Consider the following 23578-nt stretch of genomic DNA (forward strand, 5'->3'; position numbering starts at 1 on the left):
TTTACAGGATATTTCTAATACACAAGATGGATCTGATCTCTGAATGTTTGAACTGTTTTTTTTTTTTAAATCATTTTCTCTTTCTGTAGTGGCTAAAATCTGCCCAAACATCACAATAGTTCTTTCCAAGTTAATTCAAAACTTAAGTATTACAGGCTTTCAATATGTTGTTCTAGGTCTCCTGCAAATTTGCCTAGATCTTGCCTGATCTGTGTTAGATCCTTAATTGAAAGTGGGACACGTATCCATGTAATGCCAAATTCCCCAGCTGCCTTTTGTAAGGGGCATAGGTGTGGTGGGCTAGGCTCTATGTTAGGAAGGGCTGTGTACAGAGAAGCTATTGGGTTTTTATAATTTTGACTCTGGGGGAGTTGAGCAAGAGTCCTCTCCTAACTCCTCTAACCGTTTGGGTGAGGGGGTTTTTAAAGCTTGGGAACCTGGAAGGATTCCACCCAGCCTCATTTATGAAGGTCTGAGTGGTCCTTCAGGAGAAAGAAAGCTGTATGTTTGGAAGTTCTCCCCATTTCCCTTCTCTCCTGTAAACGAGGTCTAACTGAAAAAGTGTTGTAGTTTAGACTGCCATCTAGTGGACAACTGTCTCCATCACTTGATCTATATTAGACCAGGCACGATTACATAGCAAAACCAGCATTCTGCATTTTAAAAGCCTCAAATTGAATTTGTCCCAGGTTTCTAAAAATGCATCTAGGAGAAGCGTTCACTAGAATCAACTTCTGTTTTCCCATTAGTGGAGAGAAGAGAAAATCCATGAGACGTGGGTGTCCCCTGATGTTCTGGGACTTGTCATGGCAACTTCCTTTTATGAAGCTGAGTCCCTGTGGTAGGGGGGTTCCATTGTGTGGTCTCTGGAGCAGAATATAAAGGGGTCTTGTGCCACATCCTCAATGAGACCTGAGACCTGGTGTAGCTGGCCTATCCGGGTCCCTGTCCTGCTGTCTCCCCTCCCCGCTCTAGAGCACAGTCCCTAGTACAGTTCAGGGACTGTGGAAGGAACATGCACAGGGAGAGAGGAACCCATCTGGGCCAGACTGAAAATAACAGACAGAAGCAAAGAAGGCTGAATCAGAGCATGAGACAAAGTTTACATGGGGCACCTCGACCCAAAGGGATGGATGGGGAGTGCTCTTGACCTTAGATGTGAATTAGAGTTCTCACCAATTTGAACCTTGAGTGAAGCCCCATGATGTTCTGCTGGTCTAGAGATAAAAATGAGAGGGTCAGAAGAAAAGAAAGAAGCCCTTTTACCCTAATAGACATTGGCATTCAGGAACTTGTAACCTCAGTTCCCTGATCCTGTGACACCACTGGAAGGACTTTGAGTGGGACAAGCACAGTGAGCGTAAGTGAGAAAAGAGGGTGACGCCCTGCATAGGACCTGCATGAATCGCCCCTCAGTGGGAGGACAGCTGTGACATCCTTTCAGTGATGAGGGAGGGAGCATCCTGGTGACCTCGTTCCCAGTGAGGGTGGTGGCAGGGTTTGGAAATAGTCTCCCTTTGGGGTTGTAACTCACCATTTCTGGGGGAGGTTCTGACAGACCAGACCCCACTCTCCTGAAGCTCACCTGCGTCAGGAAGTTTCCCCCGATTTTAAATGATGGTTCCCTCAAGGGACTATATTCCCTACAGCGTGGGAAGGCTGGGCGTTCGGCTCTCATGCTCACAGGCTACCTGTCCTGCTGAGGCTCCCTGCTGCTTTGGTTTTATGACTCATGGACTTTTCTTAATGCATATGCCTACCTGCATACGCCCATCCTTCACTGTCCTTTCCCCCACCTAAATAATCTACCCGACATTATCAGAAGCCAGGTGCACCTCTAAAGCCAGGATGCCCTCACGGTGACTGTCCAAGGTCAACATCAAGGATAAAATGGTTGAGGGGTCACCCAAACATCAAATTCCCGGGACCCTTAACTTGTTCCTTGCATGATATGCTTCCATCGACTCCCCACCTGTGTTTCTTAACAGCAAGACGTGTAACATTTGGTGCTAGGGTGACCAGCTGACTACTGCTGGGTGACCAGCTCACCCAGAAAAGGAAAAACACTTTTGAAATGCAGTTAAAGCCAATTAAAATTCTTAAATTCTCATCCACCCCTACTTCCCTTACACACAAATAAAACTAGCTTCCTTCTTTGGGGAACTAGTGTGACACTCTCTTGGTCAGTGCTGTGTCTTCCTTCTGCTGGAGCAAGAAGTCCCAATACTTAGTCACTTATTTAGTCACAGTGATGCCTTTATCTGATTGTTCTGATGGAAAGCACAAGAACCCACAGAACTGGTAACAGAAGCATCCACTAAAACAGATAAGGATTGTGTGTTCATGGGAAGCAGTATCTCTAAGGGCCACCTTGCTGTGCTCTCTGAGGATATGTGATTTCACCTCCTCCTTACTGACTGTTAGTCGGCTATCCTTCACTGTAACAAATACCCAAGATAATCAACTTATGAAGACAAAAGGTTTCTTTTGGCTCATAGTTTTGGAGGTGTCAGTCCATGGTCATTTGATCCTATTGCTTTGGGGATTATGGTGAGATAACACATCATGGCGAGGAGTACATGGTGGAGCAAGAGAGGAGGAGGGCCAGTGTCCCAGAATCCTCTTTGGTGACACACCGCAAATGACCAAAGACCTCCCACTAGGCCCCACCTTGTAACGTTTCTAGAACTTTCCAATAGTGCCATGCTGAAGACTAATCCATAACGCATGGATTTTGGGGGACATTCCAGATCCAAATTAGAGCAGTGACTTCTTATCAGGAGGCTGACCCAGTACAGTTGGTATATTTTCATGCTCTTAGTAGGTAAAAGAGGCCATTATTTCCCAGAGAAAGAGGATATGAGAGTTAACTTTTCCCTGAGTTTTACATTATTTAAAAAATAAATGTAGGACTTTAAGAACCCCTTTAAATAGTCCAGAACATTCCATTTGTCTTCCTTTTCGTTTGGGTAAGGAGCAGTTGTGTTTATGTACTCCAATTTCAGATTTTTCTGTTTGCTGTTGCATCTCTCAGCCAGCAAATCCGGACGTCTATATGATGTGTAGGTCACTTTGGGTGCAGAATCCAAAGTTAGTGAGTTTGTATTTTCTGTATTAGCAATGTAAATGTGTAGGTCCAATTGCGTTTGACGATTCTCCTGGGATATCTATGAATATATTTGGATCTTAAATTTCAGGTAAATGTTTAACAACAAAATACACAGAATGTTCTTTTGGGGGAAAAAAAAAAAAAAACAACCAGAGCACACAGAGAGGTCTGTGAGTCTCCCTCACCTCATCCACAACAACAAAATCTGAATGAGATATTGCCTCTGTTTCCAGAATACTGAGTTAATTTGCACTTTGCTGTTTACAGAGAGTCACTGGAGATGAATTTACATATTGGTGCTATGTGTCCTGAAAGACCTGTCTTTGTGGCAGAGGAAACAAGACATTCAAGACGGATTGTAAAGGCATTGAGCTCTGAGGACACCGTGCCCTTGCCTGGCACAGTCCGCCATTATCTAGAGCCGTGAGGGGGCTGGGAGGCCTGCCTGGGGCTCCAGTTGGGCTGTGGCCTGGCCTTTCTGTCCCATAGGCTCTGGCTTGGGTCACAGTATCTCCATGGCCACTCTGAAGTCGTTTTTTTTTTTTTATTATTTAATTTAATTTTTAGAAAATTAATTTTAATTTTGAAATGTTAACTTGAAACTAAGCTGATGTCATTAAAGCTGACCACCACTGTAATACCACTAACATGTTCAAGTCATTGCTTCAGGTGTGTGGCTAGAACTCCTGAGCTTTCTGGGGATTCTGCCTGTGGAGTGAGGGCTCGGACTTGTCAATGGACTTGGTGAGGTTGGAAGCCCCATCTGGGGGTCAGGGATGAGGGGTGGCCTCAGAACCAGGGCAAAGGTGACCATCCCTTTTGTTGTGTCTGCTGCATCTGCCCTCAGGGGGGCTGGGGGCTCCTTTGGCAGCTATTCAGCAGTGAGGCAAGAGCGGGCGGCTATTTTGAGTGATCTATTTTGAAAAATGTTTTTTTAGATGTTGATGGACCTTTATTTTATTCATTTATTTTTATGTGATGCTGAGAATCAAACCCAGTGCCTCACACAGGCCAGGCAAATGCTCTGCCACTGAGCCACAACCCCAGCCCTTGAGTAGTCTCTTTTTATTATTACATGGAAATATCATACACTGCCTTCTAATAAGGTGAGAGAAGAAAAACCTCATGAACCTCCCTTTTAGGATTTGCTTGAGAAATGTGCCCAGTGGAACACTAGGCATGAGTAACAGATTTCCGGGAGCGTGGTTTTGACAGTGTTTATTTAAACTGAGAACTGCTGTCGTCAAAACCCAGCCCTCGTGTTTCTCCTTGATTTTCAACAGAGTGGTTAATACCCTTGTGGTTTGAAAGCGTCTTTTCAATTCTGAGATTTTTAAAAAATTTGTGCTTTCTATTTCTCTATGGCTGTTTTTTTGTATGTGTCGTCAGACCTAAAAACTGTTGCACCAAAGTCCTGATTTGACAAAGAATGTAAAGCATTGTGGTACGTTAAAAGCAATGGAGTCTGGAAATAGTTTTAGTGGTCATGACTGGGGAGAGGGTGTGACATACAAGTTGAGCATTGCAAATCTGAAAATCTGAAATGCTCCAAAATCTGAAACATTTGAGCATAGATGGGATACTGCAAATGAAAAATTCCACCCTGACCTTCCGATGATGGGCCACTGTCAATACTCAGGTACACAAAGATACTGTATGAAATGATCTTCAAAAGCTGGGTTCAGTGAATCCCAGCTACTGGGAAGTCAGGAGAATTGTAAATTCAAACCCAGCCTAAGCAACTTAGCAAGACTTTTTATCAAAATAAAATAAAGTGGGGCTGGGGATGTAACTAAGTGGCAGAGGGCTTGCCTAGTATGTGTGAGACCCTGGGTTCAATCCCCAGTCCTGGGAGCAGGACTTGGTTCTGTTGTATAAGCTGTTAATGAAACATCAGTGAATTTGGATTGAATTAGAGTTGAGTCCCATTCCCAAGATGTCTCATTACTTATATGCAAATATTCCAAAATCTGAAATACAGAAGTTCCAAGCATTTTGGATGAGGGATAGTCAACCCATGCATTTAGTGGGCAGAGCTCATGAGTGCTGTTAACCATCTTGCAATGCACAGGACATATAAAAGTTTCATATCTCTGATATGAGAATGTTGATCCATAATGGGGATTGGGGGAGGGTGCATGGGAGGAATAGAGGAACTTTAGATAGGGCAAAGAGATGTGAGGGTATGGGGGTAGGAAAGATGGAGGAATGAGTTGGGCATCATTACCCTAAGTACATGTATGAAGACACGAATAGTGTGACTCTACTTTGTGTACAACCAGAGACATGAAAAATTGTGGTCTATATGTGTAATATGAATTGAAACACGTTCTGCTGTCATATGTAACAAATTAGACTTTTTAAAAAAGTCACTTGAAATCATGCCTGAAAAATGTGTTATGTTCTCACAATTTTAAAATTCTTTGTGTTTGCAGTTGATGTGCATTGTTTGTATAAGAAAATGAGATCAAAAAGTCTTAGAAGAAGGTTACAGAAATATAAGTCCTGAGGCTAATTCTTTGCATTATGTGGGTTAGAAAGTTCCTTATTTATTTGTACTTTAAATCTCATCTTTTCCTTTAAAACATCTCATCTCATGGGGTCTAGCATAAATCCATGCTGAAATGTTACATTTAAAAATGTCAACATAATATTAAATGTCTGTGTCATTTTTTTCTAGATATCATTCAATGAGTTTTTCTAGATATAATTTTCCGATTCAAATGGAGCTGATTAAAAATAAATTAAAAGTAAACATGCAAAAAACAAAACCAAAAAATGGCTGGGGATGTGGCTCAGTGGTTGAGTGCCCCTGGGTTCAATCCCTGGTACCAAAAAACAAAAACAAAAAACCCAAAACAGTTATAATAAGGACAAAAATGAAATTAAACCTTAAAAATAAACAAAGCAACACACCCTACCACTGGACAGTAGAGAAGTGTCTAAGGCTTTGCCTGTCATTACACTGGTGAACAAACATGGCTGGGAGTTGGCCCTTGTGGGGACGATGTGTGGGTTCCAGGGCATCCCCGGCCTGCAGTCGACTCCAGCTCTGCCCCTGCAGCGACTCCAGCTCTGCCCCGTCTAGCTGAGTGCTTTTGAGCAAATCCCTTGAACCTAGTGAGCGTGAGTTTTCACGCTTGCAAAATGGGGACAGTAATTCCTGCCTAACTTGGATTGTTGAGAGCCACGAGGGAAACGAGCTGTGAAGTGCCAAGTTCACAGTTGGTCTCCGCACCTTTCTCTTTCCCTTTGGCGTTGCATGTTGCTTTTTTCTTGAGTTCTTTCTGAGAATAAACATTCTCTGACTTCATCTGAACGTAGGAAGCATAAACGAATCTTTCAACTTGGGGAACAAATGACAGTAGCCCCCCCTGTGCTAACCAGGCAAACCGTTTTGGTTACCTAGACAGAAAGGAGGCTGTTTGCTCTTCCTTGTTCACAGGATGGGATGCATACTGGGCATGAGTTGCTCTGACAGATGACATATAGATACATATATAGTGCACACGTGCCTGCTAGTCATCATGTTTCTTCAAAACGGCTTCTTCAAAGACTTTTTTGCCTTAGCCGGCAGAAAATCCCAGCTACTCAGGAGGCTGAGGCAGGAGGATCACGAGTTCAAGGTCAGCCTGGATAACATAGTTGTCTCAAAAAAATTTTTTTTTATTCCTGCCCTTTCTTAAGCAGCCACTCTGGGGTCTCCTGCTTGTTAAGTGCTCTTTCACATCATTTTGAACCTCCACTCTTGGTGACCCTGTTTTAGTGTCTGTGGCTGCCCTCTCTTGGTCCACCCTCTCCCCATGCAAGCTGCATTCTGTTGCTTTTGGGGTGGATTCTCCACCTATCTGCATGTCATCCTCCAGAAATCCTTTTCTAATTCTCTGTTCTCATAAAGATTCTGCAAATTCCACGAAAGGAAGGCTGTAATTTTTTTGTGACTTTCCAGGGGCCAGCGATGCCTCAGTCCACCTGTTGGAAATCTCATCATTCTATCCTAAGTGTAGAGGGGGTCCTCATCACGGGCAGGCCAAGGGGGGCACTGGGATGATTAAGATGGAGGGGAGCTGGCATGTGGGGAAGTGGGACCATTGTGTGGATAACTCCATCTCCATTTCTGCTTCCATGTTCAGCTCCACAAACATGAGGAAATGCCAAATTCCTCAATAAAATGGACACTCAGGGGCTGGGGCTGCAGCTCAGTGGCAGAGCACTTGCCTAGCATGTGTGAAGCACTGGGTTTGATCCTCAGCACCACATAAAAATAAACAAATAAAATAAAGGCATGTTGTCCATCTACAACTACAAAAAAAAAAAAAAAAAAAAGTAAACAAAACTGCCATTCAGTGCCCCAGGGTTGACACTGTGAGAAACATCCCCACATGGAACAGCATGAGGGCGGTGCAGATCCATGCATCCTGTGTCGCAGCCCCCTGAGATGTGCAGCCAGCAGAGCCACAGCAGGCAGAAGCCCCCATGTCCCTATGTGTCAGTCCCATCCCTCCCACTGAAGGGAATGAGGTTTCAACATAGTTAGGCCCCCTAGGGTGTGATGCCCCTTACCTGGGTGACTTCACTCTTTCCTAACTACTGGTCGTTGGGTGGGTCAGGGAAACACGTCTTCTCCATTCGTGGTTTCTGAGAGGGTTTGGCATACCTGTCCTTGTCCCACTCCTCCCTGCGGCCCAGTGACGGGGTGGGCAGCAATGTCCACAGTGACTGGTGGCATGAGCTCATCTGTCGTGGGTTCTAAGCGTCATGGCTTTCTTCCCTCTGTTTTGGACCAGTGGGAGGTCACACCCTGGGCGCGGTACCTGCCTCCTGGACTCATTTTCCTGTGGATGCTGATACGGTTTGAGTATGGCTTTTGCCCTCTGAAACTCATGTTGAAAGTTAATCCCTCTTATAAGACTTTAAGAGGTGGGAACCAGGTGAGGCGTTTAAAAGGTGACGAGGCTCCTGCCATCCTGACTGGATTAATGCATTCATGCATTAATGTGTTAATAAGCTCGTGGGTTATCTTGGCAGTGGGTCTGTTAGGAAAGCCAGTTTGGTAGTTCTCTTGTTCCTTCCTCCATCAGCCTGCCCTTCCCTGTTCTGCCTTGAGACTCTGCCAGTAAGAAAGCCATCACCAGGTGCAGCACGTGGACTTTGGACCAGAACCATGAGCCATAATAAATCTTTCTTTATAACCTACCGAGTCTGTGGTATTGTGAGTGGTTGGCAATTTTAACTGGCAGCCTATTCTGACTCTCGCACTTAGCAATATTGTTCCCTGTGGCCTGTGCCAGTTGCCAAAATGACATTCCATTTTTATTTCCTAAAGGGTATAAAATTTGGGTGAGGAAGAGGGGTAATATTTATTGCCCACTCTTTGGAGACTCAAGAGGAACTCTATGACACAAGTATTTCCAAATTTATAGCTGAAGAAGCTCAGTCTCAGAGAGATTAAGTAATTTGCTCCTCCAATAGGAGACTGGGGCTGGATCTGACCCAGATTAGTCTGACCCAGGCCTCTTGCTCCTAATCCTGTAGTGCCACAACGAATACAATCACAGAGACGACTACATGTCTAGAGTCCATCCACTGGACTCCACATCTCCGTGGCCTCCCCAGAGGGTGCATCCCTAAGACATTTAGCCTCTTAATATGTGCACCGGAGGCCAACCTCCCTGTCTGTCCCACTGGGGCCTGTCATCTAAGTCATGGTTACCCACCTCTTCTGGGGGACCGACACCAGGATCAAGTCCCATTCTCAAAGGGGAACTTACCTACTAAAAATGTGAGCTTATTTCTTGCAGGTCTTGTATTTCAATGAAACACAGCACGCACCAGTGAGTACTCCAAACTGCAAGTTACAAAACCAACTCAAGGAGCTTCAGCGAATGGGGGGGTGGGGTTTGAAGGACAGTGGCCTATCCTGTGGAGTCTAAGGGCTGCAGGGGCTCTGCACCAGTGTGTGTGTGCGCGCGTGTGTGTGAAGCCAAGAGGTGTGAAGCTCCAGGGAATCAGCAGGGCTCTCTCTGCCTCATCTCTGCTGTCCTCTCCCCTTCCACATGGTGAGAGGTGGCTGCTCTGCATCTCCCAAGTTCATGTCAAGTTTCTGCAGGCAGCCCAGACAGAAATAACACCTCTCACAGCTAATTCTGAGTTTCTAAGAGAAGATATTTGACCCACTTTGTGTCTGTTGTTCATTCTGTTCCCATCTCTGGTTAGAAGTGTGTGTGTGTGTCGTTAGGAGCACTGACTCCTGTTGGGAGGGAGAAGTGGGTGCTCTCATGAGATAGGCTGACACCCCAGAGTGTCTCCTGCTAAGAAGACATTGCCAAAGGCAGGCCTGGATACTGCCCTGCAGTGTGCGCATTTCATGAAGAGGGTGTGTTGTCCGCCCCACGCCTCATTTCAGTGCGAGAACCTCACCCTGTGTCTTTCAGGATCAGAACGCTGGAGTTATTTTTGCCTCCCTCTCATTCTTTATTCTGTGTTACCAGGTCTGTCGCTTGGAAATGGCTTTTGGATCCATTCTGTCCTCTATATCCAGTTCCTACTGCCACTGTCCCCTGTCAGTCCCTGGTCCCCTCTCTTCTGACTGCTCTGCCCTTGAAGCCGTCCTGTGTCCACCAGTTGCTCTGCAGCTCACGCTCAGTTCCCTGCTCAGCAGCTCCCTGTCCCCCCACAGGAAGCTCCACTGCACAGCCTCCTGGCTTCCGTCCTCCGGCAGAGACGATGCCTCCTTCTGAATCTCCTCCTCTTCCCCTTCCAGTCCTACTTCATCTCCTTGGTAATGTATGAACTCAGAAGAGCTCCTTGCACTTACGCCTTAAGCCCAATGCTGAATACACTGCAATTAAGAACCCAGGTCTGGCACTTTCTGCACCCCGTGAGGTATCCACCAGTTTCTAGAATGATTGACATAAAGCAGTCAGTAGTTATCATTTACTTGCTCTCTTTCAAAAGTGGTGGAAGAACATGGCATTTCGAATCCTCGGGGCAGCCCGAGGGTGGACACACATTTAGCTCTACTTTGTGGATGATGAAACTAAAGTGTGGAGATGCTGCTGACTTGGATCTCACCACCAGAAGAGGTGGGCCTGGAAGACAAAGGAATGAACGATTTTCTTGGTCATCCGTAACTGGGGGCTACTTTGTCAACCTTCCCTTATTTATGGGAAGCTGCCGTGAACCAGGATTTGGGGCACACTTGCCCATGTACCAGGCCCATGGTCCTCCCACGGACGGGTATCTCTATCTTCCCTGTTCTAACACTAAACTCCCCTCTTAGTTCATTCCAACCCAAAGCCCTCTTGAGTTCTCTTGAACCTTGCCATTCTCTTGCTCTCTTGGCCAGTACTTAGTTCTGCAGGTGTTCTACAGGTGGTCTCCTGAACAAAGAAGACCAACAAGACTCTCTCCCAGGCAGGGACTCTGGCTCAGGCTGGCCCACAACATGCTTCTACTTCAAGCTGCTCACTCCTCCCAAGACATATTTAAAACCTGGTCATATATCCTGTATGTGCTGTATCTATTACATGTTTACACATGAATGAAATGCTCATTTAAAAAATAAAGAAACATGCTGGCTGGGTGGCCCACACCTGTGGTCCTAGCACTTGGGAGGCTGAGGTGGGAGGATCACTGGAGCCCAGGAATTAGAGACCAGCCTAAGCAACATAGGGAGGCAAACAAACAAACCAAACCAAGTACACGGTCATTAAACTGTTTAAGACAGGTGAAGTCACATGAATTCAGTAGGTAATTAGCAGGAAGCTCTAGCAAAATGCTTTAAGAATATATAATGAACACACATTTGAAACATACCTCTAAACAAAGAAAATAAAGCAAGTTTTGGCTGATGGGAGGTTTGTATTCAGTACTACTGACGTTTCTAGGAAAGCCTGTCATGCTGGTAAGGAAGAGAATAAAGACTGTTTCCAGGAAGTGGTGTTCTTGTGGATCCAGCTTCTTACACAAGTCCTGCTGCCTCAGGGAGACACAGCCCATGGTTCTCGTGGGTCACGCTGTGGTCAGCACAGACACCATTAGTCTGACCCCAACACCTGCAATTCCAGTTTTATTGGTGTTGACAATTCTTGTGATCTAATTTCAAGATAGCAAGACACCAATTTTGCTGTCACCACTATGGTGGCAATGGTCCCCAGGTAAAAGAATAGATTCATCACCAAGAGTTCTCCTGTTTCTCTCCTCAGGGTCTTTGACTTGAAACTGTGCCTTAGAGCAAAAGCAACAACATCCATCCCACTCCCCACATGGATATCAACACAAGAAGCAATTTTCACAAATGGCTCCCTGAAGCACTAAATAAGGGCTATGGAAAGATTGAAAAGTGAATGTTTTATTGTTTTCAAGAGAGGAGGGAAGCCACTGTCCATATAGATTCTGGGAAAATGCTCAGAAAACAACACAAACCCAAACAAAAAAGACTGCTATATCATCAATCATTGCTTTCTCTACCCGGTTTTTCTAGATCCTTTTGGAACTACTGGTAAACACCAGATTAGCTGTGAGGCAGCTGCCCACTCAAGATATATGGAGCATTTCCTGGGGGCTGTTCCTTTTATGTGTGATAATAAATATCTGCATGAGTTTTGCCAGTTTCATCTATGTGGTCTCAGCAAATGTGCCTATTCCATGATCCACTGCTGTTTATAACCTAAACTCAGTATCTAAGATGCTCCTTAATCTAGAAAGCAAGCAGCAGTCTTTAGTCAGCTGTCCCTTGGTATCCTCAGGGGATATGTTCCAGGAAGCCCTGTGGATGACAGAATCAGTGATGCTCAAATTCATTATGTAAAATGGCAGAATGTTTGCATAGAACCTGCACACATCTTTCTGTAGAATTCAGCCATCTTATATGACTTATAATGACTAATAATGCATACCACAAGTACGTTTAGTATAAACACGATTTTCCCCAATTATTTTTTGGTTGCTAAAATCCATGGATGTGACACCTACAGAGATGGAGGGCTGTACTCTATAGAGAAGATACAATACCTAACAACAAAAAAAGTGGCTTATTTTGTTATAATATATCCTTGCACTTTCTACCAACTCAACCTTTACTATGTATTTTATTTTCATTTTTAGAACCATGAGGCCAACATGTAGACCAACTTTCCTCAGCCTCTTAAAAAAATCCGATGACTCCTTTTGCTAAATATAGAAAAATTTCTCCCTATGCTCAAGCCCCCAATCAAACTTGTTACATATAAAAGACTTTTCCTATAGGAAGATGTTTTTTTTTTTTTCCTCCTGAGAACTACAGGTAAACATTTCTTCATAATGGTCTTGAGAAGTTATTTTTGTGGATACTTTAAGTGGTAAGATGTTGGAGCGTAGCTCTGTGATTGAGTACTTGGCTAGCATGCCCAAGGCCTTGGGTTCAATCACCAGCACTGGAAAAACAAAAACAATCAAGAGAAATATTCTCAACCTTTGGAAATAAAATCAAAGGGCTTGAGATGTTGGGTGAGGCTGAGGAGGGAGGGGGTTGTGTGACTGCTACTGGGTGGCAAGAGAGTGTACATAAAACAGTCTATGCCAATTCACGTTATCCTTTCAGTTCCACAATCTAGAGAACAAGAGCATCAAAGCAACATAGCCATGGGCTTGGCTATATGAGGCTTCCCAAGTCCTAAAGCATCATGGCTTGTCTAGTCCAATGCCATCTTTGAAGTTCTAGAAACGGTTCTGCTCGGCCAATGGTTTTCACCTCAGGAGAGGTGAACTTCTGGTGGTATTTCTCAGTTGCTAATATCTGACACTGAAATTGATCTTGACCCCAGCCTGAACCCCTTCTTCAGAACAGTCATACAAACTGTAGAGTTCTGAGGCTAATGGCGATGGATGGTGCAACCCCTACTCTGCTCCAAACCCTGCAGCTGGGGCCCAGTCTCCATGGTCATGGCACTTTATCCAATGCTCTAGACTCAAGCTGGGTCCTCTGAATTTGGGGAGTACCCAGTTTGAGGCTCTGCCTGCAGACTTACACCTGTAGTGAAGGATCAAGACCTGTTTGGGCTTTTTCTGCCATAGAATTCTCCTTCCTATCTTTTTTGTAGATTCCAAATGAGTAATTTTACCTAAGTTATAGACTTGCTCAGTATTATCAAGGCTTTGGGCAAGGTTCAAACCCATTCATGTGGTTTCATTCACACAAAAGCAACCTGCTGTTAAAGGACTGCAGAAAAATGTTAAGTTTGCTCTGCCTGCCTTTGGAACCAAACCTGGAGGGTAAGTCTCCTTACCTCAGGAATTGTTCTCCTGCTTGCAATGTGATACTTTTAGAGGAGAAGGTTGGAGTCTGGACTTAGGTTTCCAAGTAGCAGCTGTTCAAGGAAGTATAAGTCAGAGGTGCCATCCACTAACAACACTGCTGGATGAGGTCGTTGGTGAATGACATTGATGCAGAGTGGAAGAAGGGCACCAGGGCCACGTCTACCATGGCTAGGGACTCTGGCTCACAACTTTCAGTTGAAGGGGAGATCACATTTCCCTCGTTGTCTGCGATCACCCACAGCTATCCTGTTGCAGGTCCACTCTGCTGCAGCTCCCAGGAGGGAATTGTTCAGAGTAACATTTGGGACCTACAGTGAGCTTTGTTAGTCTCACGGGTGCACGAGACTGTATCCTGAAAAAGTTGTGTTGCCAAATAGGAGGGCTAAATGCTTCATCTATTTTGAATGCATCATCATAAATATAATCTGCACTGTATGGATGCCACGGACACGTGTAACTTACAAGGTGATGAGGGTGACAAGGGTGTAGGCCCAGAACTGTTCATGCTTGACTCATGACTGAGAATTAATAAAAGGGTGACACCATCACAGCTATGGCAGGAACTGTAATACCTATATGAACCCGTTCAAACCGTAACACATGAATCTTGAATCCACTTAACACTGTACACAAAGGAGAATGAGAAATCACTCTAACAGGGTCTGGGCCCTGCCTAAGCTCCCCAGAAGTCAAGGAAGTTATTTAATATGCTTCTTCTAGATGTGTGGAAAGAATGTATTTTCCATGATAAAAGTGTACAAATGATAATCTTTATTATCTGTAACATACTCAAGGAGCAGGGGTTCCTCTAACTGATTAAACACTGAAAACATTAGATCTTCAAGAATATATATTAACTCGGTCTCACCTCTCATTTACCAAGTTAGAATCTACAGGAAGGGAAGTGGTGAGAGATCTGTCTGTTTGATTCTGACGGGCAGCCGGAGCTGGGCCCAGTGCTATTAGCAGTGGTTCCCAGACTCTCCTCAGGGTCCAGGCACCACACTGGGGCCTGTCAGAGGTAAGATTCTGATGCACAAGGGGTGGGGAGGGGTTCGCTGCCAATCCTCACACCACACTCTGGCTGGGCTGTAAAGTACTCATCTCTGGGTGTAGGTATAAATTATAGGGCGTATCCTGTTCCTCACCACCCTGACCTGCTCTCTACTCCCCATACAGAGGGAGTTTTCAGCTCAAGGTGGGACCTGCTCAGGGGTCTCCACTTCTTCAGGCCTTGCCTCAGCAGGAAGTGAATGTGTATTTCTTAATGGGGTTATTTGGCACAAAAGAAAAAGGGAGACACTTTGGTTTATTGTCAAGGACCAAGAAAAACAAAGTCTGTATATGTTCTCTACAAATGGTGACGAACTACAAGATGGGATAGGAGGGAGAGGAGACACCATAATACATAGCATTATTCTGAGTGACCTCTAGCCCTTCATTCTAACACTTGAACTGAGAAGGCACAGCCATCCTTTCTCACCAAGGCTGTAACAGAATGGAAACGTGACTCAGTTTTCAGCTCCCACAGGGTAGGCAAAGTGAGAGGCTATTTTCAGCCTGCACACAGAATGGATGCTGAAGGTGGTCCATGGCCCCATCGGTGGCTGGTTCCCAGCTCCCTAGGTCCTTGGCTTCTCTTGATTCTCAATGACAAGCTTGTCAGTTGAATAGAGTTGGCCAATCTGAACCTGAAGGCAAAGAAAAAAGCACAGGTCAAGAACCACAGGACTCTCCCAGGTGTGAACCATCAGAAAAAGCCATTTTTTTTAACATTTAAGTGCAAATACATTAGCCTCTGCATTAAATGGCAGGGTATTCCCTCCTGGAAAGTGTACTGTGGGACAAAACGACCTCCAGAAGTGTCTCCTTGCACCATCCACTTCCCACACCCCCTCCCTGTGAGAACTCAGAGACCCACACGGGCATTCTTATTTTCCTGAAAGGGCCCCAGAGCCAGCCTTGGTCTGTCCACCAGGCTCCCTGGTTGCTGTCTGGAGGCTGAGCCATCCACATGTGCGCACAGGTTCCCCACCTGATGGGACTTCCTTCAAGACTGCCTCTTCCACCCAGAAAGGCTTTCAGCATAAAGCTGAGGTGCGCCTTTTCTATGCTGGGGTGGAAAAGGTGTTGCATTCTGGGAAATGCAAACACTTAGCTGCTGACCCTAGTGGGCTGAGGGCAGTCTGTGTTCACACATCTCCTGCCGCCTGTCTTTCTTGCCTTCTATTTTAAGTGTCCTTTTCAATTAAGTGTCTCTGTTAGATAAGTGCTCCCACTGTCTCAGATGGATGCCCAGCCATAACCCAGGGCTATGGCCTTTCCTTCCCCCAGAACAAAGGGTCTTTGTCACAATTTTTCTTTAAAGGTAGCTCCTGAGAGATGCTTCTTCTTCTTCTTCTTCTTCTTTTTTTTTTTTTTTTTTTTTTAAGGAATAAGTAGAACTGGCGAAGAAAGGAGCATTAAGAAATATGTCTGGAATTCAGAGTAGGGGACCCTCTCTCTGGGCAATCCGGGGCACATACAACTGCTTTTTAAAAATACAGGTGAGAGCTCTCTATATGTGTAATATGAATTGTAATCATTCTGCTATCATATATAACAAATTAGAATAAAAAAAAGTACAAGTGAGAGAAAACTCCCAAAGGCCAGAGCTGCCACCCAGAGTGGCCGGGGGTCAGAATCAAGAATCCTTTGTGCTATTCCCCACAGAAGGGGACTATCAGGAGGTGCTTGGCTGAGTTTACCACCAAGTTTTGAAGTGGCTAGCAGCAGACACAGTCTATGAGATGGCATGTGGAAGAACCCTTTAACAGAGTTGTTCCAAGACAGAATGGAAAAAGAAGACTGGGGACGCAGCTCAGTTGTAGAGCGCCTCCCTAGCATGCACAAAGCCTGTGCTCAATCCCCCACTGGGTTAATAATAATAATAATAATAATAATAATAATAATAATAATAAAAAAAGGAAAGGGCTGCCTCAAGAAGCAGTAATTCTGTCCTTGTGAGAAGCATCAAGCAAGGATCGAGAAGGAATTTACATGCCAGACAGGTTTGAACCAGCTGAGCCCCTTCCAGCTCTCAGCTTCTCTGACTAAAGGCACTGTGGTCTCCAGGGTCCATCTCAGGTGCATCTAATAACAGCCATGTGGTCTCTGAATGTCTAGTGATCTACATCTTCTACCTCTGTCACACTGGAACAAAGGGTGGAGCATCAGAAAGACCCCCAGCAAGGCAGTCGGGACAACTGGGCTATAGTGTGGCTTTGCTACTTGTTGGGTGACACTCTGTTCCTTCTTGTCTCATATGAACACTGCAGCATCCTCATCTGTAAATTCAGAGGCCTGAATATTCCCAGGTGATCTTTACAGTCTCTTGCTGCTAAAACAGTCTTTGGATGCTCCAAAAAAAACAAAAACAAAACAACAACAACAACAAAAAAAAAACACCAAGATAAAGATGTGAGATTCCTGAGCCAATGTGGTGGACTCTATGGTATAAGGTCCTCAAGCAGCTGGTGGGAATCTGGTCAAGGGACAGTCATTGTACACATGGAGAACATTTAACTGGACTATGTGGCCCAACATATGGCCAGTAGGAGATGTGCCCAAGTTCATGTCTGTCTTCCTCTCTACTGCCCCCCAGTGCTTTGGAAGACCCTCAAAGGCAGCGGCAATGAACCATGCACATCTATGCTGCTGGGCCCTCACAGTCCTGGCAGACAAAGGTGCTCAGCAGACCACTGAAGTGTGCGCAAGAGAAGGAATGTGAGCCCAAGGACAGCAAGTGGCTAAGCAGCAAAGATGGACAGAGAGGCAGGGCTTTTTCTTCCAGTGCTAGGGTGCTCTCCTTCAGCACAACAAACAGGAGTTTGTTGAACAAAAGACCAGCAAGCCCTGGAGGGTAGCCTCAGCCCGTCACTCAGCAGGCCAGCAGCGAGTGCCCCCTGCGGCAGGCACTGTGCTGAGGGATGTGTGAAATATGACTCCTGCCTTTAGGATGTGTAGTGATCAGGAGGGGAGGCAGGCAAGAAATGGGGTTCCTGCCCTCAGGTGTGGAGAGTGACAGACGAGGGGTGAATACAGGGCTGGAGGAACAGAGAAGGTGTGAGTCAGCCAGAGGGAGTGAGAGGGAAAGGCCCCTCCAAGGGCAGCTGGTGTGGAAGCCTGTGGAGCTCCGAGACTGTCAAAGATAGCAAGGGGCTCTGAGTGTAGATGTGGAGGGTGGAGGGGGGGGAGGAAAAGAGACTAAAAAGAGAGGTGGGCTAGACATAGATCAGGGATGCCAAACTGTTATGGTTTAGAGATGAGGCCCCCCCCCCCCCCAGCTGAGACTCCTATGTTCTGCAGGACACCTGGAGGTGACTCTCATGATAGAACATGAGAGCCCAGGAAGGCATTTCAGCACGCTCCGCTGCCCAGTGCTCCGAGGCTGCTGTAGCTGGGATTCCAGGGCCCCAGCTACTGTGCGAGCGGTGGTGGTGCTTGTTTCTCAGGAACACAGAATCCTGGAGTTAGAGGGTTATGAAGGCTCCCATCAAGAGGAAGACCTGGGAGACGAGGCAAAGCGTGGAAGGAGTGGAACCCTTTCGGGCTGCCCCTGAGAGGGCGCTGCATGAAGCCAAAGTTGGGATGCAGACCGACCCCAGAAATTAAGAGATGCCAGGAACGCGAACTGTCTGTAGAGAAAAGTTCCTGGCTGAGAGTGCAGGCTAATGTGCCCTGAAACTGGCAAGGCCTGAGGAGAGAACATCTCACCGCCGCCACGTGTCTTAGCTGCTGTACCTGGAGCAACAGGACCTGTTCGTCCAGCTGGTTTCAGTCCTGTTTTGGGCTCACCCCTTCTTTCCATGCCCCTTCTCCTCCCTTTTGGAATGGGAACATTTTATATTGGATATCTGTAACTTGCTTTTGATTTTTACTGTGGCTTATAGCCAAGAGTTTGCTTTCTATCTTAGATGAGACTTTGGACTTGGGCGTTGGGGCAAATCTGGAACTGTTAAGACTACAGGACTCTTGGAGATGGACTAAATGTATTTTGTGTTGTGAGATGAACATGAGCTTTTGGGAGCCATACGGTTTGGGTATGAGATATCCCCCTAAATGTTAATGCAGGAACAGTCAGAGGTGAAGTGATTACGAGAGCTAGGATCTAATCAGTCCATCCTAGTTTGAATGGACTGATGGGGTGGTAACTTAGGTGGGTGTGGCTGGAGGAGGCAGGTCACTGGGGGTGTGCCCCTTCCCCTCTTTTTCAGTTGAATGAATGGAGCAGCAATCCCCACCATGCCCTCTACCATCATGTTCTGTCTCACCTTGGGCCCAGAGCAATGGACTAAACTCCTGGATCAATAAGACAAAATAAATGTTTCCTTCTCTAAATTCTTGTTGGGTATTCTTATCACAACAATGAAAAGTGGACTAACACACAAACCCACCATGAGGGAGATGAGAACCATTAAAATGTGAGAGGAGCCAGGCGCGGTGCCGCACGCCTATAATCCCAGTGGCTCGGAAGGCTGAGGGGAGAGGATCATGAGTTCAAAACAAGCCTCAGCAAAAGCAAGGCACTAAAGCACCTCAGTGAGTCCCTGTCTCTAAATAAAATACAAAATGTGGCTCAGTGGTTGAGTGCCCCTGAGTTCAATCCCCGGTACTGGGAGCAGGGGGTGGGGCATGAGAGGAACAACTGACTCCAAAGACCACTTTATCTCAGTGTCCAGGAACAAGAGCAGCAGAGGCCAGAGCCAGGGACCCAGTTCAGAGCCCAGCAAGGAGGAAGGTGAGAGAAGACTGAAGCCTGAACTGAGGAAGGGCAGCGGTGTAGGGGGAGCTAGAGAAATGTGAAGTGCAAAAGGGGGAATCAATCACAGCAAGGGCAAGACCCACAGGTGCAAATGCTCCACGTATTAGTGTCCTCATTTTTGGTGAGGAATGGAGGCCCAGTGAAGTCAGAACCTGGAGGAACAAAGACTTGGACCCCATATCTTCCCATCTCTAACCAGTGCTTTTTCCAAAACGGCACTCCTCTGCCAGTTCCCTAAACAATGCTGACTTCTTCATAACATAAAGTACACATCACCAGACGCTGGGTGCAGTGGCACATGCCTGCAATCCCAGTAGCTCTGGAGACTGAGGCAGGAGGATCACAAGTTCAAAGCCAGCCTCAGCAAAAGCAAAGTGCTAAGCACTCAGTGAGACCCTGTCTATAAATAAAACACAAAATAGGGCTGAGGATGTGGCTCAGAGGTCAAGTGCCCCCGAATTCAATCCCTGGTATCCCACCAAAAAAGTACACATCACTGTAACACAGTGGCAGTCATGGCAAGACCTATAACCCTATATGATTAAAACTGGAGATAACCACAATAGATAATTGTGGACTCCCTTGTACCCACCTCTCCCTTTCCTTATTGGGGTCAATGTGTGAATTTAGAATTCTATAGTGTCTAGCTCTTCTTGTATCAAGAGGGGACAATGAGATGTCAGCTTACATCATGAATGGAAGATATGGTAAACACAAATATCAAAACACTGCCCGCCACTTCTCCTTGGAATCTGAAGCAGTTGGCTGAGATACCAGCAGCCATATAGCACTGTGTTTGATATGGGAGTCACACAATGAGAATGGGGGACAGAAAGGAGGTGCCTGGATTCTTGATGACCATGAACCCACCATGCTAGCTCTGGACACCTAATTGCCAGCTTGCTTAAATATGAGAGAAAAATAAACCATATCTTTTAAAGCCACTATTATTTGGGTTTTTTGTTACACACAACAAAACCGACTCCTGATTGATTTGAATGTGCACTGTGAATTTTAATTTTGGAGCATATAACTAATGAAGATAAAGGTCAGTGCCAAGAAGGAGGTTTGCTCTTTCCTGTGATAAATGGAAACAATGTCCTTATCACCTGGGAGGTGCCATTAGCAGATAGCATTGAAATTTCAAAAGCTTTCAAAAAACTACATAAGAACTTTATGAAGATCTTATTCTTTTTCTCCTTAAACATTTAATTGCTTTATGGGATGTGGCTATGAATACTTTGGTATTCTTCTGCCTAGACTGTTAATTCGTATATAAGTTTAAAAGGTGTGTGTGTGTGTGTATGCAAACATAAAAATATTTAATTTGCAATTATATCATCACTTGCTTTTTCTATTGAACCTCATATTATAATCCTTATGCCACTAACTTCTCTGAAAAGGATATTTTCAATGATTGTATATTTTGTTGTAAAGATGCATAATTTATTTATCATTCTCACATGATGAACACTTACATTGCTTCCATTTTAATGCTAGGATAACCACTCACATATATTTTAGTGCATTTAATATATATTTTATAGAAAAGGCTTCTAGAAGTGGAATTACTGGGTAAATAGGTTTGAAGATCTTTAGGGTTCCTAAAGGACCTTACAAAATTGCTTTCAAAGAGGTTCGCTTGTTTGTCCAATGGATGCTCCCTCTGGTGGCCCATCTGAAGGCTTCAGCAGCACAAGTGTCCTGTGACAAAACAAATGTGTCTGTCCCCACACAATATGGTGGGTGGCCTGGGTGTACGAATAGCAACCCTCAGTGCATTGGCTGGAGCAGGAACACAGGATTCTCCCACTGTGTGGCCTCTGTGTGCTCCCATTATGATAGCGAACCTGACATTTACTTCTTAACGTCCACCCTCCTAGAGGACAGGGCCTCTGTAGGAGATGCATTCCTGCAAGACACAGCTGTGTGTGTGTGGGTGACCTAGGGTCCATCAGCCTCCAAAGAAAATCCTGCAGAACAAAGGACTGCAGGACAACCCAAAGAGTCAAGCTGTAGGAAACTTGAGATCACAACAAACCACATTTAAAGTCCACCCTGACCAAAGTATGAATTCGATTTTTAAAAATCCATTCTTATTTATTTGATATTGGGGACAGAACCTAGGGCCTTACAATGCTAGGCAAGTGTTCTACCACTAATTTATGCACCTGCTCTTGAAATATCCACTCAGAAACAGGAGTTTTATGGTCTTTGCAGAAAAAATATAATAAAATAAAATGAAACAAACAACAACAACAAAAAAACAAAACCAAAAAAACTCACCCGCCCTCTGGGCCAGTGACTGAAGCTTCCTCGTCCCCTCTGCAGAAGGGCTCTTTCCTCCCTGAAATACTTTCTGCACACAAGGGACCACTCCCATGGCCCTGTACTGCCTCGAACTGAGCCTGCCTCATTCCCCTGCATTAAAAATCAGTGACTGAGGAGAGGAGGAGGTGAGGAGACGCATCGCTGGCCTTAGCTGCCTTCACAGCATAGTTTAGGATGGTGCTTTGCACACAGAAGGTGCACAATAAATAGGGTCATGTGCTACATAATGATGCTTAGTCAACAATGGACTGCAGGTAAGATGGGGGGTCCAACAGATTTTATCACCTAGCAACACTGTAGCTGTCTTAGTTTGTGTAAATATCCTAGGATGTTCCCATGACAATATTGGGCTAATGATGCATTTCAGGGACATATATACCTTTATGGTTAAGTAATGTCTGATTATGCTCAATAACTAAAAATATCAGTGTCATAAATGCCATGGGTATAAGGCTGTCTGCCCACTAATTTTAAAACCTAGACCTGTAAGTGATTGCAGAGTGCTTTGGTGATCAGTGCCTGGAGGAAACTGAAGAATGTAAGTCAATAAAAATAGCAATAGGATCATTTACTGCAAGAATGCTCACTGACTGATAAACAGAACCAAATGATCTAAAATTGGCTGAGCAGAGAGTTTAAGGCCATAATCCAGGGCTTTATGGGATTAACCAAGAGCAGTTACAGAGAGGTAAGGGAAACATTCAGTTCACACAGGGAGGAAAAAGTAGGAAGTTATCTCAATGAATGCTGCAAGAGTTGAGGCTGTAAATGATTGTGTAACAGTTCTGTTGCATTTATTTGGCCTGTAAAATGTGTCAGCACACATCAGGAGGCCAGCTGGGATCAATGCTGCTGTGCTAATGACAGAGCACACTGCTTCGGAGCTGCAGGTGAGAGGTCTGGTCAATGGAAGTGAGGAAGAGCAATTAACAGCTTCAATTTACAGTCCCTCCAGAACCCCAAATTGACTTATATGGCCACATCAGACTGTTACTGTGCATAAATTGGTCATTAAAGCTGATCACACTTTTATTCTATAAAATTTAGGAGCTGGCATTAGAGTCCATTAGAAAAGTACACAGATTGTTCAACTGTAAGTAGATGGGAGGCCTTGATGGCCCCCAAACATTATGAGCCCCGAGACTCATTAGACAAAAAACCTGCTGGGGAGGAAGGAAAAGAATTCAAGAAAAAATAGAAAGTTGAACCTAATGTTTCAGGTCTTCATTGCCAACTCTTCTGAAGCAACATGGAGTTAGTTACCTGTTCTAACACATCCCAGGACCTGAGAGTCACAGAAGCTGGGCTAATCAGCAGGGGAGTGTGTGGTGAGGAGGACTATGAGGGGAATAGACCCACTCTGGGCTGGGATCCTAATCTGGCCTCTGCTGCTTTCTGCTCATTTCACAGGGTGGCTACGAAAATCAAATGAGGTACTAGACATGAAGAAAATTTACCAACTTCTCCAGCTACAGGGGCCCAAATATGTGAAAGGTCTAAATGCTGCTGGGAGGATTAAATGAGAACAGTGCCAGGCATACAGCAAAGGCTCATTAAATGTTATGTATTTACACAGCATTGTGCACGGCCTGTTTTTGTCAAGATGTGTATCATGGGGTTCCAGACCAGACCTTAGGCATCTCAAAGGCTCCTTACCCCGTAGCTGTTAAGAGTCTAAGAGTCTGTCACAATTAAACCCCCACTGTGGACAGAGAGTGTCAGCGACAACAGAGACCACCCCCTGGCCCCCTGGTTTTGAACATGAGCTTTCTGGGTTGTACTTGAGGGAAGACTGCTGAGTGGATTCTTTCCTTATCTCTGCTCTGGGGGCACTGCTTCCAGTCAGGAGGGGCATGATGCTCCCAGCTGGTCCGAGCAGCCCATAGTGAGGTGGAGGTGCACCGACACTGGAAAGTTACAAGAGAGGGCTTCCGGCTTTGCTGGCAGAGGCACAGGGTGAACTGTCACTGCTCTCTTCCCTCTTGGAGGCTGGTGAAATCAAGCAGGCGGGGATGCTTCCTGGCCACTTGGGGACA

General features: G+C 45.4%; 1 protein-coding gene across 1 annotated transcript in view; it reads right to left on the reverse strand.

The window, feature by feature from the left end:
• Window positions 1-14156: 14156 nt before the first annotated feature.
• Lyrm4 (LYR motif containing 4) overlaps window positions 14157-23578 on the reverse strand; it is a 153219-nt gene continuing 143797 nt past the window's right edge. The window contains exon 3 of the mRNA XM_027948159.2: window positions 14157-15099. Within this exon, the coding sequence (XP_027803960.1) occupies window positions 15031-15099 (69 nt within the window). The 3' untranslated portion in view covers window positions 14157-15030. The remainder of the gene's footprint in view (window positions 15100-23578) is intronic.

The sequence above is a fragment of the Marmota flaviventris genome, chromosome 6 (genome assembly GCF_047511675.1).
Source record: "Marmota flaviventris isolate mMarFla1 chromosome 6, mMarFla1.hap1, whole genome shotgun sequence".
Classification (NCBI taxonomy): domain Eukaryota; kingdom Metazoa; phylum Chordata; class Mammalia; order Rodentia; family Sciuridae; genus Marmota; species Marmota flaviventris.